Source organism: Mustelus asterias, chromosome 20 (genome assembly GCF_964213995.1).
Source record: "Mustelus asterias chromosome 20, sMusAst1.hap1.1, whole genome shotgun sequence".
Classification (NCBI taxonomy): domain Eukaryota; kingdom Metazoa; phylum Chordata; class Chondrichthyes; order Carcharhiniformes; family Triakidae; genus Mustelus; species Mustelus asterias.
In genome coordinates this window covers 81,595,094-81,614,597 of record NC_135820.1, presented here as the reverse complement: position 1 = coordinate 81,614,597, position 19,504 = coordinate 81,595,094, and the positions used below count along the sequence as shown (strand labels likewise).

At 44.3% G+C, this 19,504-nt stretch overlaps 2 protein-coding genes across 18 annotated transcripts in view; one reads left to right on the top strand and one right to left on the bottom strand.

The window, feature by feature from the left end:
* Window positions 1-9,940, top strand: part of mtss1 (MTSS I-BAR domain containing 1) — a 138,957-nt gene extending 129,017 nt beyond the window's left edge. Inside the window, exon 15 of the mRNA XM_078236090.1 lies at window positions 944-9,940. Within this exon, the coding sequence (XP_078092216.1) occupies window positions 944-1,674 (731 nt within the window). The 3' untranslated portion in view covers window positions 1,675-9,940. The remainder of the gene's footprint in view (window positions 1-943) is intronic.
* LOC144508694 (CMP-N-acetylneuraminate-beta-galactosamide-alpha-2,3-sialyltransferase 2-like) overlaps window positions 1-19,504 on the bottom strand; it is a 556,023-nt gene that overhangs the window by 502,762 nt on the left and 33,757 nt on the right. For 11 of the 17 annotated variants that reach the window (XM_078236987.1, XM_078236988.1, XM_078236991.1 and 8 more), the window contains 2 exons: window positions 15,559-15,678; window positions 5,783-11,651 (listed from right to left, as the gene is read on the bottom strand). In XM_078236987.1, the coding sequence (XP_078093113.1) occupies window positions 11,463-11,651; window positions 15,559-15,678 (309 nt within the window). In that variant the 3' untranslated portion in view covers window positions 5,783-11,462. Of the gene's footprint in view, window positions 1-5,782; window positions 11,652-15,558; window positions 15,679-19,504 lie in introns of those variants that run through there. The other 6 variants (XM_078236998.1, XM_078236999.1, XM_078237000.1 and 3 more) reach the window with 2 other exon arrangements.

Sequence of the window (19,504 nt, the reverse complement as noted above, 5' to 3'; positions counted from 1 at the left end):
CCTCAGTACTGACCCTCTGACAGTGCGGCACTCCCTCAGTACTGACCCTCTGACAGTGCGGCACTCCCTCAGTACTGACCCTCTGACAGTGCGGCACTCTCTCAGCACTGACCCTCTGACAGTGCGGCACTCCCTCAGTACTGACCCTCTGACAGTGCGGCACTCCCTCAGTACTGACCCTCTGACAGTGCGGCACTCCCTCAGTACTGACCCTCTGACAGTGCGGCACTCTCTCAGCACTGACCCTCTGACAGTGCGGCACTCCCTAATTCGCACCACATCCACCATCTTGAGCTTGATTCCCTCCGCCATTAACGCATGGTGGCGGCAGTGTGTATCATCTATAAGATGCACTGTAGGAATTCACTGTGGTCTTTTCAACAGCACCTTCCAAACCTGGAACTCCTGCCATCCAAAAGAACAAGGGTAGCAGGTACCTGGGAAAACCACCACCCAGAGCTTCCTCTCCAAGCCACACACCATCCTGACTTGGAAATATATCACCGTTCCTTCACTGTCGCTTGGTCAAAATCCTGGAACTGCCTCCCTAATAGCACAGAGGGTGCACCTATACCACAGGGACTGCGGTGGTTACGAAGGCAGCTCACCACCACCTTCTCAGGGCAATTAGGGCTGGGCAATAAATGCTGGCTTTGTCAACGACATATACTTCCCGTAAATGATTCAAGAAGCAGCGTGCCTGAATGCCTTCTCGCCTCCCCATACCCCATTCTCTGGGTTGAGATTGTTGTATTAGGATTTAGGTAGATTTCTTACTGTGTTTGAATAAAATTGGAGCATTTTAATGGCAAGTCCCTGGCTTGGCTCCATCATTGAATGATGCAGAAATATTTTGTAAGACAGATCATTGTTATTGGCGGTGCTGGCGGGGTTTATTTCACTGTGTGGCGGTTTCCATACTAATGTCTGTTCTCTCTTTTAGTGCCCGATTATGATTACATCTCATTGCACGGAGAGCAGGAACTGGCCGCTCAGATTGATTTTGATAAATCCTCCACCATTCCCAGGAATAGTGACATCAGCCTGAATTACAGGAAAATGTTTCAGGCAAAGCGACCTGCTTCTACAGTTAGCCTCTTGGTTGATCCTGAATCCACGATGACATCTCACGTTGCCACAATTCGAAGGAAACCTTCTAGCAAACCGACATTCCGACGTGGCACCATCAGTGGTGTGCCCATTCCCATCCGGACTCCCATGGTGCCCATTCCCGGGCCACCCGTGTCCAGTAAACCGGCCACTCTGGCAGTCTGTCGAACGGGCAGCGAGGAGACTGTTAGCCTGCAGGGGGGGAGGTCCAGTTTTGCGCAAAGGAAGCAGGGAATTTGCAGCTCAACACAAAGTCTGAGCATGGCGCAGAACCCCGGATACTCCCTGGTACCAGAGAAACCACTTCTGGTCAGCGGCCTTCAGCGCTCTGCCCCCAACCTCCAAAATGCCCAAGAATCAAAACCTGCGAGAAACACTACAGGAAACGGACTCACTCCTCACCTGGGCACTGCAGAGGTTTCCCAAAGGACTGGCAGGGTCGACAATGTTGCTGCTACCCCCTCACCAATTGAGGGCGGTGATGATGTTTTGTCCATGATTCGCAGGGGGGTCAAACTGAGAAAGACTTTAACCAATGACCGATCAGCCCCCAAGATCATTTAAAATAGGAAGACAGTGGGACAAACACACACAGCTTCAAGATCCATCGTTTTGTCCCCTCACTCTCTTTCTCTCTCTCTCTCTCTGTCTCGCTGTCTTTTGTTTTAAAACTGGTAACAGTTCTTTCACTCCTCATTCTCGGATTAAACTGTTGATGCACAAACTATCATCAAGAACCGGTCACATCCCAGCTCTCCATGTCTCAGCGATCCTTATCCTACTCCTGCCACAGGTCACAGGCTGGGAGACTGGCCCTCGTGGACTCGGGGAGGGGGGAGTGCAGTTTGTGAGACAGTCACACAGACTCTGCATGTGGAGGTGTGACTCCTGCTGAGTCAGCCTTTTGGGGCAGGGCTAAAATTGGGCCTAGCACCCCAGGTTAGAGATGGAAAATCGGCTCTGGTTCCTGCTCCGAGTGCTGACTAATGAACCCCAAACTGGAGATGTCTGGATGTTGGGTCAGGGCAAGATCAGGGCTGAGATATCTTCCTACGCTGACCACCAGGCTGACACACAACCCATCTTCTCACCATTTGGAGATGGCCATTTGGGGGAAAGTGACAGAGCTTCCATGGACCTTACCCCAGCCAGTACCTTTGGAAGAGAATGGGAATAATCAGGGTGGGGTGGGCAATGGGAGGATCCCACCCCCGCCTCCCCCCAAAACACTGAAACAAACTGTAAACTGTACATGTTTCTTGCAGTAATGTTCACTGCCAGGAATACACTTGACTTGTGTTTTAAGATAGAGAGGCATGGAATTTATTTTGCGATGACACTTCAGGGGATCGGCTCAGGATTTTGAACATGAAGCTTCTTGCAAAGGATTGGTTTTCAGTTGCTCTGAGTTTTATAATGGATGTTGTTTTCTTGGGTACTTGGTGAGAAGCAGTACCATTACCCTGACACGCAAACCCCTACAGTTGGCTTGTGTTCATTCCCAAACCTGCAAGGTTTAAAAGCTGCACAGATGACGGCAAAAACAGATTGATTTTTTTTCCTTGTGAATCTTAACATCGAAAGGTATTTATTTGTGTCAAAGTTGTGAAAGATTCTGTTTGTACAATGAGTTCTTGCAACAAGTATTGCCGTTAAAACCACCACAACTCATTGAAGTGAAAGGCTTTAAATGGTAAAGAATATAGTTTGTATATGTTAGTTTTTAAATCCCTTTTAAATTTTATCTTATACAGCTGGTGCTTATTGCATTGCTTTGTAGTACTGGCATTGTTACAGACTGGCCTAGAGGGGTTGAGGTTTGACAGCGGCTGAACTGACTTATTGTTCTTTTGACTTAAGTGGGCAGTATTTTAAAATTGTCAGAGCATCCACATTTTAATTTGGTATTAAAGTATGTTACTTAGCTTGGCAATGTGAGCAGTCTGCTAAATATTTTCTTTTAAGTTATAGGTTTAGCAAGAATTGCATCTGTCCTACAAGATTTGTATATCAACACATTCCTGTAACTGCTGTCTGATCTGTGTGCACTGTGATGTTATAAAGAGCGTGCCTGCTAACTCACAGCGAGTATCCACTGGCTGGAGCTGATGTCTGCTGACCCACAGCTGCTGCCAAATGATCTGTTCTCATTCACTCAGTCAAAGCTCACCAGAGCCTCCATTGGGATCTCCTGAGATCCAGCGTGTGAATTCTTGAAGGATCAGGAAACTTGTTGATGAATAATGATGTAGAGCAGAAAATCAAATTCAACTTTGGGGTGCAAGCTATATTTAGAGCAACTTTTTGACGTCTCTGTACGGTAAACCCAGACAGTTGAAGTTGTCCAGAGCTCTGGGGGGGTAGAAGATTTTAATGGAGGAGTGGTTTGGAATTGCAAATTAAATTGTAGCAAAGCTGAGGCCAGGAACGGAGGTGCTGTGAAATTGAACAGAAAATGATTAATGTTCATCCCAACTCTGCCACACCCATGATGACCAGTTATTTATAGGTGAGGCGACTAGACCAGCACTTTGTGCTTTGATTAATGCTGTCTGCATAGGAAGGAAGTTTCTTGATGAATGTTTTCCATGATCATTTTCTGATAGATGGAGGGGCTGATGACTGGATATTAACACCTGGTTATTTCCACAGCCTTGAGAGAGTTTATCTGCATTATTTTTAAACTCATTTTCCAAGTTTGTTTTTGCGCTAATAGATTAACTTTTACTTTGAAGATTGTATGATGGTTTCAGAAACTAAACGGTGGTTCAATCCCTGTGCCCTTCTGGAATCTCTCTGCCATCCCCTTCTCTCCAGCCATATCTCTCACACCAGCTCTCCCCACTCTTGTCAGACGCTCTGATTCAATGCTCACTGTGTAAGGGAATGCTTCCTTCTAACTTTTCAAAAACCTGTGACCTTGGTGTCTCTGAAAGTGCCTCTTTCCAATAAATGTGCCAATTTCAGCTTTCAAAATTCCGATCATTAGACTTTTCAGTGGTTTTGGATTAATGATCAGTGTGACTATCTGGACCCAAGGGACAGTCACAGATTCAACTGATGCACAATATAAACTTGGATAATATAAACCTGCCTTACGGCCACAACTGGATACACCAAACTACTCAAATACTTGCATTTTTTCCAATATATTTTATAAAATCAAAAACGACTATCAGTTTTGCTGTAATACTTCAGCAAGTGGCCTATTTTTAGGAAAAATTGGCTTGACCATGTTTATTTTTCATAGAATAATAAAATTGTTACAGCGCAGGCTATTCAGCCCATCATGTCAGTGCTGACTCTCATACAGAGCAATTTTTAAAAATGTATTCATTGGATGTGGGCGTCGCTGGCTGGGCCAGCATTTATTGCCCATTCCTAATTGCCCTTCAGAAGGTGGTAGTGAGATGCCACAGTGCTGTTAGGGAGGGAGTTTCCATGTGTCTGCTGCCCTTGTCTTGCTGGGTGGTAGAGGTCATGGGTTTGGAAAGTGCAGTCTCAGAAACCTGGGTGAGCTCCTGCAGTGCATCTTGTAGATAGTACACACGGCTGCCGTTGTGCGTCAATCGTGGAGGAAGTGAGTGTTGGTGGATGGGGTGCCAATCAAGCGGACTGTTTTGTCCTGGATGGTGTTGCGAGTGTTGGTGGAGCTGCATTCATCCAGGCAGGAAGAGAGCATTCCATCACTGCCCCTCCACATTTGTGCCCATTCCTCTGCAGATATTTGGAAAATGTAGAATGTTTACAAGCACAGAAAGAGGCCATTCTGAGCCAACCGGACTAATCCCCCTTTTCCAGAGTGTTAGGAATCTTCGGTTGCAAATCTCGACACCTGTTAAATGAGTTGAGGGTCTTTGCCTCTACCACCCTTTCAGGCAGAGAGTTCCAGACCCCCACAGCCCTCTCGGGTGGAAAAGAATTTTTCTTCCCTTTAAGTAAAGTTTATTTATTAGTCACAAGTCGGCTTACATTAACACTGCAATGAAGTTACTGTGGAAAATCCCCTAGTCGCCACACTCCGGCGCCTGTTCGGGTACACTGAGGGAGAATTTAGCATGGCCAATGCACCTAACCAGCACGTCTTTCAGACTGTGAGAGGAAACCGGAGCATCCGGAGGAAACCCACGCAGACACGGGGAGAACGTGCAGACTCCACACAGACAGTGATCCAAGCCAGGAATCGAACCCAGGTCCCTGGTGCTATGAGGCTAACCACTGTGCCATCGTGCCGACCCATTCTCTACCAATCACTTTAAATCTGTGTCCCCAGTCACTGACCACTCTGCTAAAGTAAACAGGCCCTTCCCGTCCTCTCTGTCCAGGCCCTTCCCGTCCTCTCTGTCCAGGCCCTTCCCGTCCTCTCTGTCCAGGTCCTTCCCGTCCTCTCTGTCCAGGCCCTTCCCGTCCTCTCTGTCCAGGTCCTTCCCGTCCTCTCTGTCCAGGCCCTTCCCGTCCTCTCTGTCCAGGCCCTTCCCGTCCTGTCAAAGCACTTCTCAATCTTTTAATGCGAGAATTCTAGTTAGGTTTAGGCAACCTGTCTTTCTAAGCCCAGTGCCTCTGATGAATCTGTGCTGCACCCTCTCTGAGCCAGTATATCCTCCCTAAGGTGCAGTGCCTAGAACCGAAGGTTCTGTAGAGCTGAACTCAGTGTTTGAAGTTCTATATCTGTAAAGTACTGCATCCCGCCCTGCAGCCCAGTCTGTGTTTAATGTTGCAGATGAGGGTGAGCTTTATTGACCAGACTGTGGTTTTGTGCAGCGTTTTAAATCTTCTAATCAGAAAGGTGTCACATTAACCCAGCTGGGCTGGACATCCAGCTAAGGCCCCAAAATGACAATCTGACAGCAGATTTCAGAGTTGTTATCATGCAGAAGAAGCTCATTCTGCCCATCATGTCTACACCAGCTCTCCCAATGAGAAATTCACTGTCATTTCCTGCCTCCACCCCACAGTGTTTAAGATTAGAATCATAGAAGGCTGCAGATTCTTCCTTTTCAGATAACAGTCCAATTCCTTTTTCAGTTACTTGATTGAACCTGTCTCTACCACTCTCTTAGGCAGTGCATTCCAAGTGAGGTCTCCCTATAACACATTGAAAAATAGCCTGTCTGCAAAAATACTCAATGGAAAACACACAACAAAAATATACGTCTCAACCCAACAAGTCCATTCTTTCAACTGACTGCCCTATCTCCACACCCAGTGTCCGATTCACCTCTTTATTGTCATCTCATTGCAAGGTTCTAGAATACTCATTCTCTACCCAACGGAGACTCTCACTCTTGTCTAGTTCCCCCAGCCCTTCAGTCATTTCCAACACTATTTCCAGTCTTATTTCTGATATTGAAATTCAGCTTTTCACCAGAGGAAGGAGCAGCGCTCCTAAAGCTCGTGATTCCAAATAAACCTGTTGGACTTTAACCTGGTGTTGTGAGTCTTCTTATTGTGCCCGCCCCAGTCCAACGCCGGCATCTCCACATCATTTCTCCTGTAATAAGCCCAGAATTGAATTAGTCCCGGTTGGCCTATTTAAGTGATATGAGAATCTTTAATGAAGCTCCTGTTTTCTTAAACTCTAGAACTTTTCTGCAACTTGCATTGTCCTGGTTGTGAATTGGCTGCGAGAAATGAAATTTTTGTCAACATTTTATACTGCACTTTTTGATGAATTGCGATCGCTTTCCCTCGATCTGAATCAACATTAGCTGAAGCAGCACAGAGCTCAGGAAAACATTTGGCAAACACTTGTGTTTCAAGGAAACCCCTAAGACCTGGGCCAAGCCTGCAGAGTGCCGGATTGTTGGAAGATGAATCAGTGAATTGAGTTGTAGTCTTTGCTGACATGCTGCTTGAGGCTCTGGATTGGTGGAGAAATGGGAATAGTGACAGGTATTGAGACAGGAGGTACAAAGATTGGAGGAAAGGTCAGGAAATCAGTTTGAGATGAGCTCTTATGGAAGATTGACAGAGCGGGGCAGGGGTAGGGAGGGAACAAGACATTCAGCCACGTGCATTAGTAAATCAGCTGTCTTAGTAAATCCTTTGTATACGATAGTGTATGAATGTGCCAAATTGTCATACAGAATGAATGTCCTTGTAAGAAATGCTAATTGCACTCTCTTCGTAATCTATATTACACAGCAGTAACCAGCAGTTAGTAAGTTTCCAGGAGTTAGATTGGTAAACACAGATGATGACCTTAGAAGGGTGGGAAATCAGTAACAATGTGAGATATACTATAGTGTTTTATTCAGGTATGGGTCATTTGCTGCCCATTTTAACTATGGAGTGTACAGTTCTCAAAATAAAAACCAAAGTTGAAATATTTATCAAATGTAGAAAGTAGTGATTGGGGGGATAAAGCACAATCTGGAAATCTGTGCAATGATTTGGCCCCTTGTTTATTCACGTCTTGAATCTTGATTCAAATCCAAGGCAGACTGGCAGAATGAAAGCTGTGTATATCGAGGCTGATTTTAAAGACTCTGAGTTGGGCAGGTCTCAACTCAATGACCATTGCATCATAAACCCACCAGCAAAACAACACATACTTCAGGACAAATCAGCACTAGTCTAGCAATCTCACCCAAGCTCCTATTTTTGTTATGGCCTGGATTCCAAGCGAGGGAACTAACCTAGCTACATGCTCTCACATTGTTGTCCTGTACACTGGCTGGATTTATAACCCTCTCTTCATGTGTATGGCCGGACATGGTGCTTTGGCCACTTTGTGAGTAAATATGTCAGAATGCAAGATAGCAGGAAAGGTTTATGCATCATGATATCAGCTTTGAGAATCGTGTGTTTGCTGATTCCAGTTGGCTGAGGGGGGAGAGTGATAGGCAGGGGATTGTCTCCATTGCTGGTCTACCGAATATCCCTGCAGGTTTATCTCAACATTTTTATTCTGTGGGAGCAAACAGCAAAGGAACAAAACTAAAGAAGCTTTAGAGAGGAAAGAAAAAATGGGAAAATGGCTTTGTACAGGATATGGCGTACAGGGTACTTTCCCAGTTTGAGGAACGAATGTGACTATCTCATGTGGGTTATATTCTAATCAGGGGCGTTTGATACTGACACTGCCAACCAAAAGTGACAAAAGAAATCATTCCCAACACTGGCACCTCTGACCTCAATAAGCACAAAAGAAAAATACACACGAGTATTTTTGCATAATCATTGCACTTTAGAACAGAAACCAGGTTATTTAGGGGTAGGTAAAAGGAGTTATCAGAGCCTTTTATTAAATGCCATACACTTTCAACAACTGTGTTAATCATTTGCAAGTGCGCCAATTCTGATTTCTATTTCGTCTTACCATGTGGGAAGGTGAAAAAGGTTAGCATTTTTATTTGACAAATTTTCATAAAGCATTTTTCTTCCAGATTGTTGAATACTGAATATTAAATGTTTATTAAAAATTAAATGATTTAAAGAGACAGTATTCCTTTGTATACAAATTGAACCAGAATTCTGCAGTAGGATCTATGAACAAACTCATGTTTAATCCATCAACACCCAGATAAAGCTTTAAAAGTTAATAATTAAATTATTACATCAAAATTTCAATATGTATATTCTAATACAATATGAAACAGTTGAGAGCTTTGTGGCCTGGCAGTTTATTGTCAATTATAAATCCTCCTGTGAGTATATAGCCAGTTTGCTGTAAATAGGGTTGTAAATGGTGTCTTGGTGCTCTATCTATAGTCCAACTACAATTACAGAATTTTGCTGGAAAATATCTTAAGGTGGGAAGTTAATAGACTTGAGGTGAGAGTTTGGCTACAAGCCCTGCCTCGATGTCTGTTCGTTCCTTTTATTGCACCAATTGATAAGTCGCCAACTGATTGCCTGCGTCTAGTGCAGTGGCCATGACAACACGAGTGTTGTAAGCAGGTGTAAGGATTTCAAGAGTCGACAATGCCAGCTTCCATCTCCATTGTCTGACAGTTCAGTAGATTGTAGGCATGAGGCTTTGCTGTGTCTTTGCGTTCTGGTCTCTCTGAATGTTTTGCAAGAAGCAGCTCATTTCTGCAAAATTCCCCCTCCTAAATGCTCTGATGTTTTCATGGTCATGCAATCTTGGGCAAATTATTTCTCTGCACTGGAAATGGTTTTATTGCTTTCCAGTACTTCCTTTAGGCTAGAATGAAACAAGCCAGAGGGTTTGGAATAATGATAGTGCTGAAGGTGCCAGTGAGTTAGGCAATTCTTGTGGCTCACAAGTGATGGATGCCATGGTGCATGCTTCTCACTGGTAGAGTTGCTGCATTGTTCCCACTCGGGAGCAGACTGGTGTGAAATCATCACTGTGCTACATTCCTGGCAGCACTGCCTTTAGAAAGCAGTGCACACAGGTTCATAACCATTACTAGCACAAATTCCAGCTCGCTTTCCAATTAAAACCTTCCAAAATGCAATGACTTTTCACGAGAGTCTTTTCTGTCTGGGCATCTCTGACTGAGTTGAGGGGGGGTTTATAGCACTGATCCACATAGTTCTGTGGTATCCCTGCAATGCACAAACTCTTTGAAACAAAGATCTGGGGAGGCAGGACTCGATTCTGATTTCAATCAGTGGAAAATAGCACCAAAGTTTCTTAATCTGCAAGAATTTTCTTTTTCGGATGTTGTTAATACTTTGCTCAGTATATTGACCAAAATGGGTACTGTCTCTTTAAAACCCTGTTGCTACAGTTATGTTTGATTGTTGGGTTGTTTGAGAGTTGATCTCTTTTCCTTCATTGTACAATATAAGGATTCTAGTATTTTTTGTTTTCTTTGTAGTGACTGCTGCAGCCTTAAATTAAAGGAATATGGGGGAATATTCTCCTGCACTGTGTCTTTATTGAACATTTGGTCCAAGATAGATTTTAGCGTAATAACCCAACAAGTGAGCTGGAATTCTCCCTGGACACTGCTCCATTCAGAATTCAGCTATTCGATGTGTACATCAGGTATATTTTGAAGTCAGTGGAGTGAGTTCATCAACATTTGAACATTCTTTCAAATTCCTGTTCAAACAAATGTTTTTAACTAGATTAATGTTTAAACTACTAGACAGTTACAACACAAGGCCATTCTACCCACTGCCTGTGCTCAAAATGATGCCCCTTCCCTGCTCTGTCTATTGCTGAGAGGGAAGGGGCTCTCAGTCTATTGCTCTGTAACTTTACCTGCTTCAAATATTCATCCAATTTTCCCTTAAAAGCAGCAGTGGTCCCAGAGGCAAAATACACCATGCTCTAAAAACGCTCCCACAGTTCACAACCTGGAGACGTGGACTATCCTGAGCTAACTCAGGTCAAATCTCCTCAGTCTCTTTGGATCATTTCTGCTTTGGACACAACTTGACTAGCTGAGCTATTGGGGATAACACACAGAAAGTAACCTTTATCCAAAAGGCTGTACTGTCAGTTTAAAATTAACCCAACTGGACGGTCAGCAGTAGTGTATCCGGTATCACCATGTATAGCAAATTGCTGGATTTCTCTGTGTTGCCAGAGCAGATGCTATGCTGATCTGTGTTCATGTTACTGGACTAGTAATCCAGACGAGTCACCCAGACTCAATGTTAACTTTGTTCTCTCTGCACAGACGCTGTCAGACCCGCTGAGATTTTCCAGCATTTCCTGTTTTGTTGTAATCCAGAGATCAGTGTTCAAATCCCACCGAAACAGCAGGCAATTTGAATTTGGTGAAATAAATCTGGAATTAAGAGTAATTCACCCTCAGTAATGGTGACCATGAAACTACCAGATTGTTGTAAAAAAAACCATCTGGTTCACTAATGTCCTTTTAGGGAAGGAAATCTGCCATCCTTACCCAGTCTGACCTACATGTGACAGCAATGTGGTTAACTCTTAAATGCCTTCTGAAATGGCCAAGCGATCCACTCAATTGTTTCAAATCTGTTACAATGCACTGCAATGTTTTAAAACGATAGATCTCTACCCCTTCCTGAGGGCAGTAAATGCTGGTCTTGCCAGTGACGCATACATCCAATAATTAAATAACAAAAGAAACACAACTTATCAGCTGCCTAGCCTCCCAAAGTACTGACTGTCAGACTGACCATCTATCCCAAGATGGTGGGGTGTGTATCCAGCAGACATGGGACATTAATTTCAGAACATTATTATATAAAATTTATTTGGGGGAAAGAGATTAAATAGAAACAACTGTGATTCTCAAAATATGCTCATAAAACATTTCTGCCTGAGGTTTACAGAGTTCTCATTGGAAAAAAACTGTCCAGAGTTCTCCCAAACATCCTGATTGGTCTAATCCCAGTGATGAGTAGCTGAATGGTTTGGTGAATTGGGTTTTCATTTTCCACTGGTGCATTCAGGAACTTTCGTGTCTGCCTCTGTATAGCCGGATTTTCCCAATCTCTGCCAATTGTCTGATGACATGGGTCTCGAAGGTTGCGTTGTGTACTCCTGTTACATGGAAAGCTCCAGCTAACTGGTTATTTTCCCAATAGTGGTGCCAGTTGCCTTTCTTGTCCATTCCATAGCCAAATACCGATAGCTGCTGGTTAGAATCGGGAGTTAATGATCTGGAAATCCTTAACAGGCACTTCTTACCTTTGTGCGCTGCGCACTTTTCTGCAGAGGGAGCTGAAGGAGACAAAACCATCACAAAGCCTTTCTGAGAGAAGCAGTCTGGATCTAGACTACCTACTTGCCTAACACCGATGTCTCAAACCAAGAGATTGTGATGACAGTTCGCAAGAAGAGTCACATTGGATTCAAAACGTTAACTCTCTTTCTCACTCCACAGATGCTGCCACTCCTACTGAGCTTTTCCAGAATTTTCTGTTATTTCAAATCTCCAGCATCCACGCTATCTTGCTTTAATCAAAGACTGTGGTGTGACCAGCGAGGGGCCTCAGATATACCATCACCACAATGCAAACTACAGTAACTTGAGCAACCAATAATTTGCATTCCTTACAAAGGAGAGAGGGCGTAGCTTTAATTCTAAATATCCTCCCAACTTTCTCCTGAAAAATATTGGTGGATCTCCCCATGGCAATGCTCACAGGGCTCTTAGAAAAATTAAAAATCTAAAAATACAATCAGCTTTTTATAAAAAAGCCACCAATGGTATTGTTTGAGTCACATGGACCATCAGAAATGTCACTGACTCACTACAGACACACTGACATTCAATATTAATTACATCAAATAACTAAATCTCACTGTGTTTCCAATTGTCCTTTTGAACCAGGTCCCTCCTGGGGCCAATCTCGGAAAATTCATTTACTGCACTGGGGCCATACACTCAGACTTGATCTAGAAACTTCCACTCTCAATGTGTAGCCGAATGTTTCTCAAAAGGAATAAAGAAAAGTTTGTATTTCTACTGCGCTTTATCAGAATTTAGAAACACATAAACAGACCATTCAGTTCACTAATCTAGACTGGTGTTTATGCTCAACAGGGATCACAGAATCACACAGTGCAGAATAAGCCTTTCGGCCCATCAAGTCTGCACTGACACATGTGAAACACCTGACCTACCTATCCAAGCACTTAGCCCATAGCCCTGAATGTTATGATGTGCCAAGTTACTTAAAGGATGTGAGGCAACTCATCTCTACCACCCTCCCAGGCAGCGCATTTCAGACTGTCACCACCCTCTTGGGGGGGAAAAAAGTTTTTCCTCACATCCCCCCGTAAACTTCCTGCCCCTCGCCTTGATCCTATGTCCCCTCGTGACTGACTCTTCAATTAAGGGGAACAGTTGCTCCTTAACCATTCTGTCCATGTCTCTCATAATCTTGTACACCTCGATCAGGTCGTCCCTCAGTTTCTTTGCTCCAACGAAAACAACCCAAGTCTATCCAACCTCTCCATAACTTAAATGCTCCATCCCAGGCAGCATTCTGGTGAATCTCCTCTGCATCCCCTCCAGTGCAATCACATCCTTCCTATAATGTGGTGACCAGAGCTGCACACAGTGCTCCAGCTGTCGCCTCCCCAAAGTTCCAAACTCCAACATTATTAAACTCCACTCTTCCCCCAATCCAAAACGTTTTTTTTTGGCAGCTTGTCTATTTCCTTGTCCATAACAAGCTTAAATTGTACCGTGTTGTGATCGCTATCACTAAAATGCTTCCCCCATCACCACCTCAACCAGCTTCATTCCCCAGAATTAGCGGCACAGTGGTTAGCACTGCTGCCTCACAGTGCCAGGAACCCGGGTTCGATTCCCGCCCTCGGGTCACTGTTCGGAGTCTGCACATTTTCCCCGTGGGTTTCCTCCGGGTGCTCCAGTTTCCTCCCACAGTCTGAAAGACGTGCTGGTTAGTTGCATTGATTGTGCTAAATTCTCCCTCGGTGTACCTGAACAGGCACTGGAGTGTGGTGACTAGGGGATTTTCACAGTAACTTCATTGCAGTGTTAATGTAAGCCTACTTGTGACACTAATAAATGAACTTTAAAATTAGGTCCAGCACAGCTCCTTCCCTTGTTGGACCCTTTACATATTGACCTAACAAGTTCTCCTGTACACATTTCAAGTAATCCACTCCATCCGAGTCCTTAAAGGTTACTTATTAGTTCACATCCTTCCTATAGTGTGGCGCCCAGAACTGTACATAATATTCCAGTTGAGGTCTAACTTGTGTCTTGTATAAGTTCAGCATAACCTCCTTGCTCTTGTACTCTATGCCCCTATTAATAAAGCTCAGGATACTTCTTTGTTCCAAGGAAAATAACCCCAACCTATCCAATCTCTCCTCATAGCTACACTTTTCCAGCCCGGGCAACATTCTTGTAAACCTCCCCTGAACTGTCTCCAGAACAATTACATCCTTCTTGTAATGTGGTGACCAGAACTGCACATAATATTCCAGTTGTGGCCTCACCAGTGTTTTATACAATTCAAACGTTACATCCTTTTATATTCTGTACCTCTGTCAATAAAGGAGAGCATTCCATCTGCCTCCTTTACAACTGTGTCTACTTGAACTGCTGCCTTTAGGAACCTGTGTACTTGTACACCAAGATATCTCACTTCACCTCCCCACCCCCCTCACTTAGTATATTCCCACTTATTGTGAATTCTCTATAACTGTTTGACCTCTCTAAAACATTACCTCACACTTCTCTATGTTAAAATGCCACTTTACCGCCCACTCCACTAACCCATCTATATCGTTTTGGAGATTATAACTATCCATTACACTATCCACTACTCGGCCAATCTTTGTGGCATCTGAAAATTTTCCAATCTTGCCCCTCACATTCACATCCAAATCATTAATATATAACACAAACAGCAAGGGTCTCAACACCATACCCTGTGGAACACCACTTGGAACAACTTTCCATTCACAAGGCATCAAGAGAAAAGGCAGGAGAATAGAGATGAGAAAAATATCAGCCATGATTGAATGGCGGTGCAGACTCGATGGGCCGAGTGGCCTAATTCTGCTCCTATGTCTTATGGTCCATCAAACATTACCCTGTATTCCATGGGCTTCTACTTTTTTGACCAACATGCCATGCAGGATCTTGTCAAACGCCTTACTAAAATACATGTACACAACATCCACTGCACTACCCTCAAAGAATTTAATCAAGTTTGTGAGGCAAGACCCTCCCTCAACAAATCCATGCTGACCATCCCTGACTTTCTACGTGACAGTTAATCCTATCTCTCAGGATTGATTCTACTAATTTGCCCACCACCAATGTAAGACTAACCGGCCTATAACTGTTTGGCATTTCCTTCAATCCCTTTTTAAACAATGGAAGTATGTTTGCATTTCTCCAGTGCTTTGGTACCTCCTCTGTATCTAGTGAGGATTGGAAAATCATCCTCAGAGCATCTGCTATCTCCTCCCTGACATCCTTCAGCAGCCTCGGAAACAGTCTGTCTGGTCCTGGCAACTTATCAACTTCCAAGGATTCCAACCCTTCGAGTTCTCCCTCTCTGTATGATTATCCTGTCCAATGTCTCACGGTGTTCCTCCCGGAATAGTAAATCAGCATCCATCCCTTTCCTTTGTAAACACGGAGACAAAATATTCATTTAAAACCCTTCCCACAGCCTCTGCATCTACACACAAGTTCCCTTCCTCATCTCTGATAGGTCCCACTTTTTTCTTAACTAACCTTTTACCATGAATATATCGGTAAAACATCTTTGGGTTTTCTTTAACTTTATTTGCTAATTTTTTATCATATCCTCCCTTTGATTTCCTCATTTCCTTTTTTACCCTGTCCCTGCATTTCTGATATTATCTAGATTATCTGCAGTGCTTAGTTCTTTGTGCCAATTGTACACTTTCCCTTTCTGTTTTGATCTTCCCCTGTATTCCTCTAGACTACCAGGGTGGTCTGGACTTGGCATTACCACTTGTAACCTATCTCGTTACTGGCAGGGTCGTGCTGGTGGAATCAGCATTTGGTCTCTCTCTGGTCTTACCTGATCACAGATGTGAAGGCCGAAGATGAGAGCCAGCATCCCAGTGGAGGGATATCTTCCATGGTGCTCAGTCCATTCATCATGGATATACTTGAAAAAGGTAGGATGAAAGATGCTGATCTAGTGGGATGATAATGTGGGAAGATTACAGATTATACCAGGAGGGATGGGGATTTTTAAAAATTCCTTTATAGATGTGGGCATCGCTGGCTAGACCAGCATTTATTGCCCATCCCTAATTGTCCTTGAGGAGGTGGTGGTGAGCTGCCTTCTTGAACCACTGCAGTCTCAGTGGTGTAGGTACACCCACAGTGCTGTTAGGGAGGGAATTCCAGGATTTTGACCCAGCGACAGTGAAGGAACAGCAATATGTTTCCAAATTAGGATGGTGTATGACTTGGCGAGGAACCTCCAGGTGGTGGTGTTCCCAGGTATCTGCTGCTCTTGTCCTTCTAGATGGTAGCAGTCGTAGGTTTGGAAGGTGCTGCCTAAGGAGCCTTGGTGAGTTGCTGCAGTGCATCTTGTAGTTGGTACACACAGTTGCCACTGTTCATCAGTGCTGGAGGGATTGAATGTTTGTGGAAGGGGTAGCAATCAAGCGGATGCTGTAATCTGAAACAAAAACAGGAAATGCTGGAAAATCTCAGCAGGTCTGGCAGCATCTGTGAAGAGAGAATAGAGACAACATTTTGAGTCTGGTCCAGACTTGAAGCGTTAGCTCTGTTCTCTCTCCACAGGTGCTATCAGACCTGCTGAGATTATCTAGCATTTTCTGTTTTTGTTGTAGAAATCAAGAGGGTTCTTTGTCCTGGATGGTGTCGAGCTTCTCGAGTGTTGTTGGAGCTGCACCCATCCTGGCAAGTGGAGAGTTTTCCATCACACTCCTGACATGTGTCTTGTAGACAGTGGGACAGGCTTTGCGGAGTCAGGAGGTGAGTTACTCGCCGCAATATTTCTAGCCTCTGACCTGCTCTTGTGTTTATATGGCTAGTCCAATTCAGTTTCTGGTCAATGGTAACCCCCAGGTTGTTGATAGTGGAGGATTCAGCTATCATACTACCATCAAATGTCAAGGGGAGATGGTTAGATTCTCCTTTGTTGGAGATGGTCATTGCCCAGCACTTGTTTGGTGCGAATGTTATTTGCCACTTGTCAGCCCAAGCCCAGATATTGTCCAGCTCTTGCTGATTTGGACACGGACTGCTTCAGTATCTGAGGAGTCATGAACAGTACTGAACATTGTGCAGTCAATCCCCACTTCTGACCTTATGATGGAAGAAAGGTCATGGATGAAGCAGCTGAAGATGGCTGAGCCTAGGACACTACCCTGAGGAGCTCTTGCAGTGATGTCCTGGAGCTGAGATGATTGACATCCAACCACCACAACCATCTTCCTTTGTGCCAAGTACGACTCCAATCAGCAGAGAGATTTCCCCCTGATTTCCATTGATTCCAATTTTGACATATTTGGTCAAATGCAGCCTTGATGTCGAGGGCTAGGGGAGAAAACAACCAGAGGGCATGGGTTAAGGGTGAAAGGAGAAAAGTTTAAAGGGAATATTAGGGGGGGCTTCTTCACGCAGAGAGTGGTGGGAGTGTGGAATGAGCTGCTGGATAAAGTGGTAAATGCGGGGTCACTTTTAACATTTAAGAAAAACTTGGACGGGTTCATGGATGAGAGGGGTGTGGAGGGATATGGTCCAAGTGCAGGTCAGTGGGACTTGGCAAAAAATGGTTCGGCACAGACAAGAAGGGCCAAAAGACCTGTTTCTGAGCTGTAATTTTCTATGGTTCTATGGCTGTCACTCTCACCTCACCTCCGGAATTCAGCTCTTTTGTCCATGTTTGAACCAAGGCTGTAATGAGGTCAGGAGCTGAGTGACCCTGGCGAAACCCAAACTGAGCATCTGAGAGTAAATGCCGCTTGATAGCACTGTCGATGACCCCTTCCATCACTTTACTGATGATCGAGATCAGACTGATTGGGCGGTAATTGGCTGGGTTGGATTTGTCCTGTTTCTTGTGTATAGGACATACCAGGGCAATTTTCCACATTGTTGGGTCAATGCCAGTTGTAACTGTACTGGAAGAGCTTGGCAAGGGGAGCAGCAAGTTCTGGAGCACAAGTCTTCAGTACTATTGCCGGTATGTTATCAGGGCCCATTGCCTTTACAGTATCCAGTGCCTCCAACCGTTTCTTGATATCACATGGAGTGAATCGAATTGACTGAAGACTGACATCTGAGATGCTGGGGACCACTGGAGGAGGCCGAGATGGGTCATCCACTCGGCACTTCTGGCTGAAGCTTGCTGCAAATGCTTCAGCCTTATCCTTTGCACTGATGTGCTGGGCTCCTCCATCATTGAGGATGGGGATATTTGTGGAGCCTCCTCCTCCAGTGTGTTATGTCATAAGACTTAGGAGAAGAAGTAGGCCATTCGGCCCATTGAGTCTGCTCTATTCAGTGAGATTATGACTGATCTGATGTGATAATCCTCAACTCCACTTTCCTGCCTTTTCCCCATGACCCTGGATTCCCTCACTGATTAAAAATCTGTCTATCTCAGCCTTGAACATATTCAATGACCCAGCCTTTACAGCCCTCTGTGGTAAGAAATTCCAGATTCACTCCCCTCTGAGAGAAGAAATTCCTCCTCATCTGGTTTAAAGGGGTGACTCCTTACTCTGAGATTATGCATTCTGGTCCTAGACTCTTCCACAAAGGGAAGCAACCTCTCAGCATCTACCCTGTCAAGCCCCCTGAGAATCCCATATATCTCAATAAGGTCGCCTCTCGTTCTTCTAAACTCCAATGAGCACAGGCCCAACCTACTCAACCTCTCCTCATAAGAAAATCCCTCCATACCCGGGATCAACCCAGTGAACCTCTAGACTGCCTCCAATGTCAGAATATCTTTCCTTACATAAGGGGACCAAAACTGTTCACAATATTCCAGGTGTGGTCAAACTAGTGCCTTGTATAATTTTAGCAAGACTTCCTTATTTTTACACTCCATTTCCTTTGAAATAAAGGTCAACATTCCATTTGCCTTCCTGCTGAACTTGCATGCTAGCTGTTTGTGATTTATGCACGAGGACCCCCACATCCCTCTGTGCCGCAGCTTTCTGCATTTAAATAATACTCTGCTCCATTATTCTTCCTACCAAAGTGCATAACTTCACATTTTCCTACATTATATTCCATCTGCCAAGGTTTTGCCCACTCACCGAATCTGTCTATATTCCTCTTGTGTCATCCTCACCATTTGCCTTCCCACCTATCTTTGTGTCATCCGTAATCTTGGAAATAGTACATTCACTTCCCTTGTTTAAAATCATTCATATATATTGTCAATAATTGTGCCCCCAACTGATCCCTGTGGCACTCCACTAGTTACAGGTTAGAATTCTGAAAATGCCCCTCTTATCCCAACTCTCTGACTTCTATTAGTTAGCCAATCCTCTATCCATGCTATGTTTATTAATTGTCCACCACCACTCATGATGGATGTGGTAGGACTGCAGAGCTTAGATCTGATCTGTTGGTTATGGAATCGCTTAGCTCTGTCTATTACTTGTTGCTTTTGCTGTTTGGCACAGTCCTGTGTTGTAGCTTCACCTGGGTTTGCCATTGTCATTTCCAGTGCATAGGTCCATTTCACATGTTTATGTTCCTTTTTTCTTTGTGGTAGTTGAATGTAACTAAATGTAACTAAATAGCTTGCTCGGCCATTTCAGAGGGCATTTAAGAGTCAACCACATTGCTATGGGTCTGGATGTGGGAATACTATGGATTATACTGGGTGGGGATATGGGAATATTATAGATATGGGGAGTTTGACCCCGGTGGTTTTCTTTAGTCAGAGCTGGAGCATTCTGCAATAAATGACAGCTCTTGGACACACGAACACACACAAGCATGCACACGGAAACACACACACACAC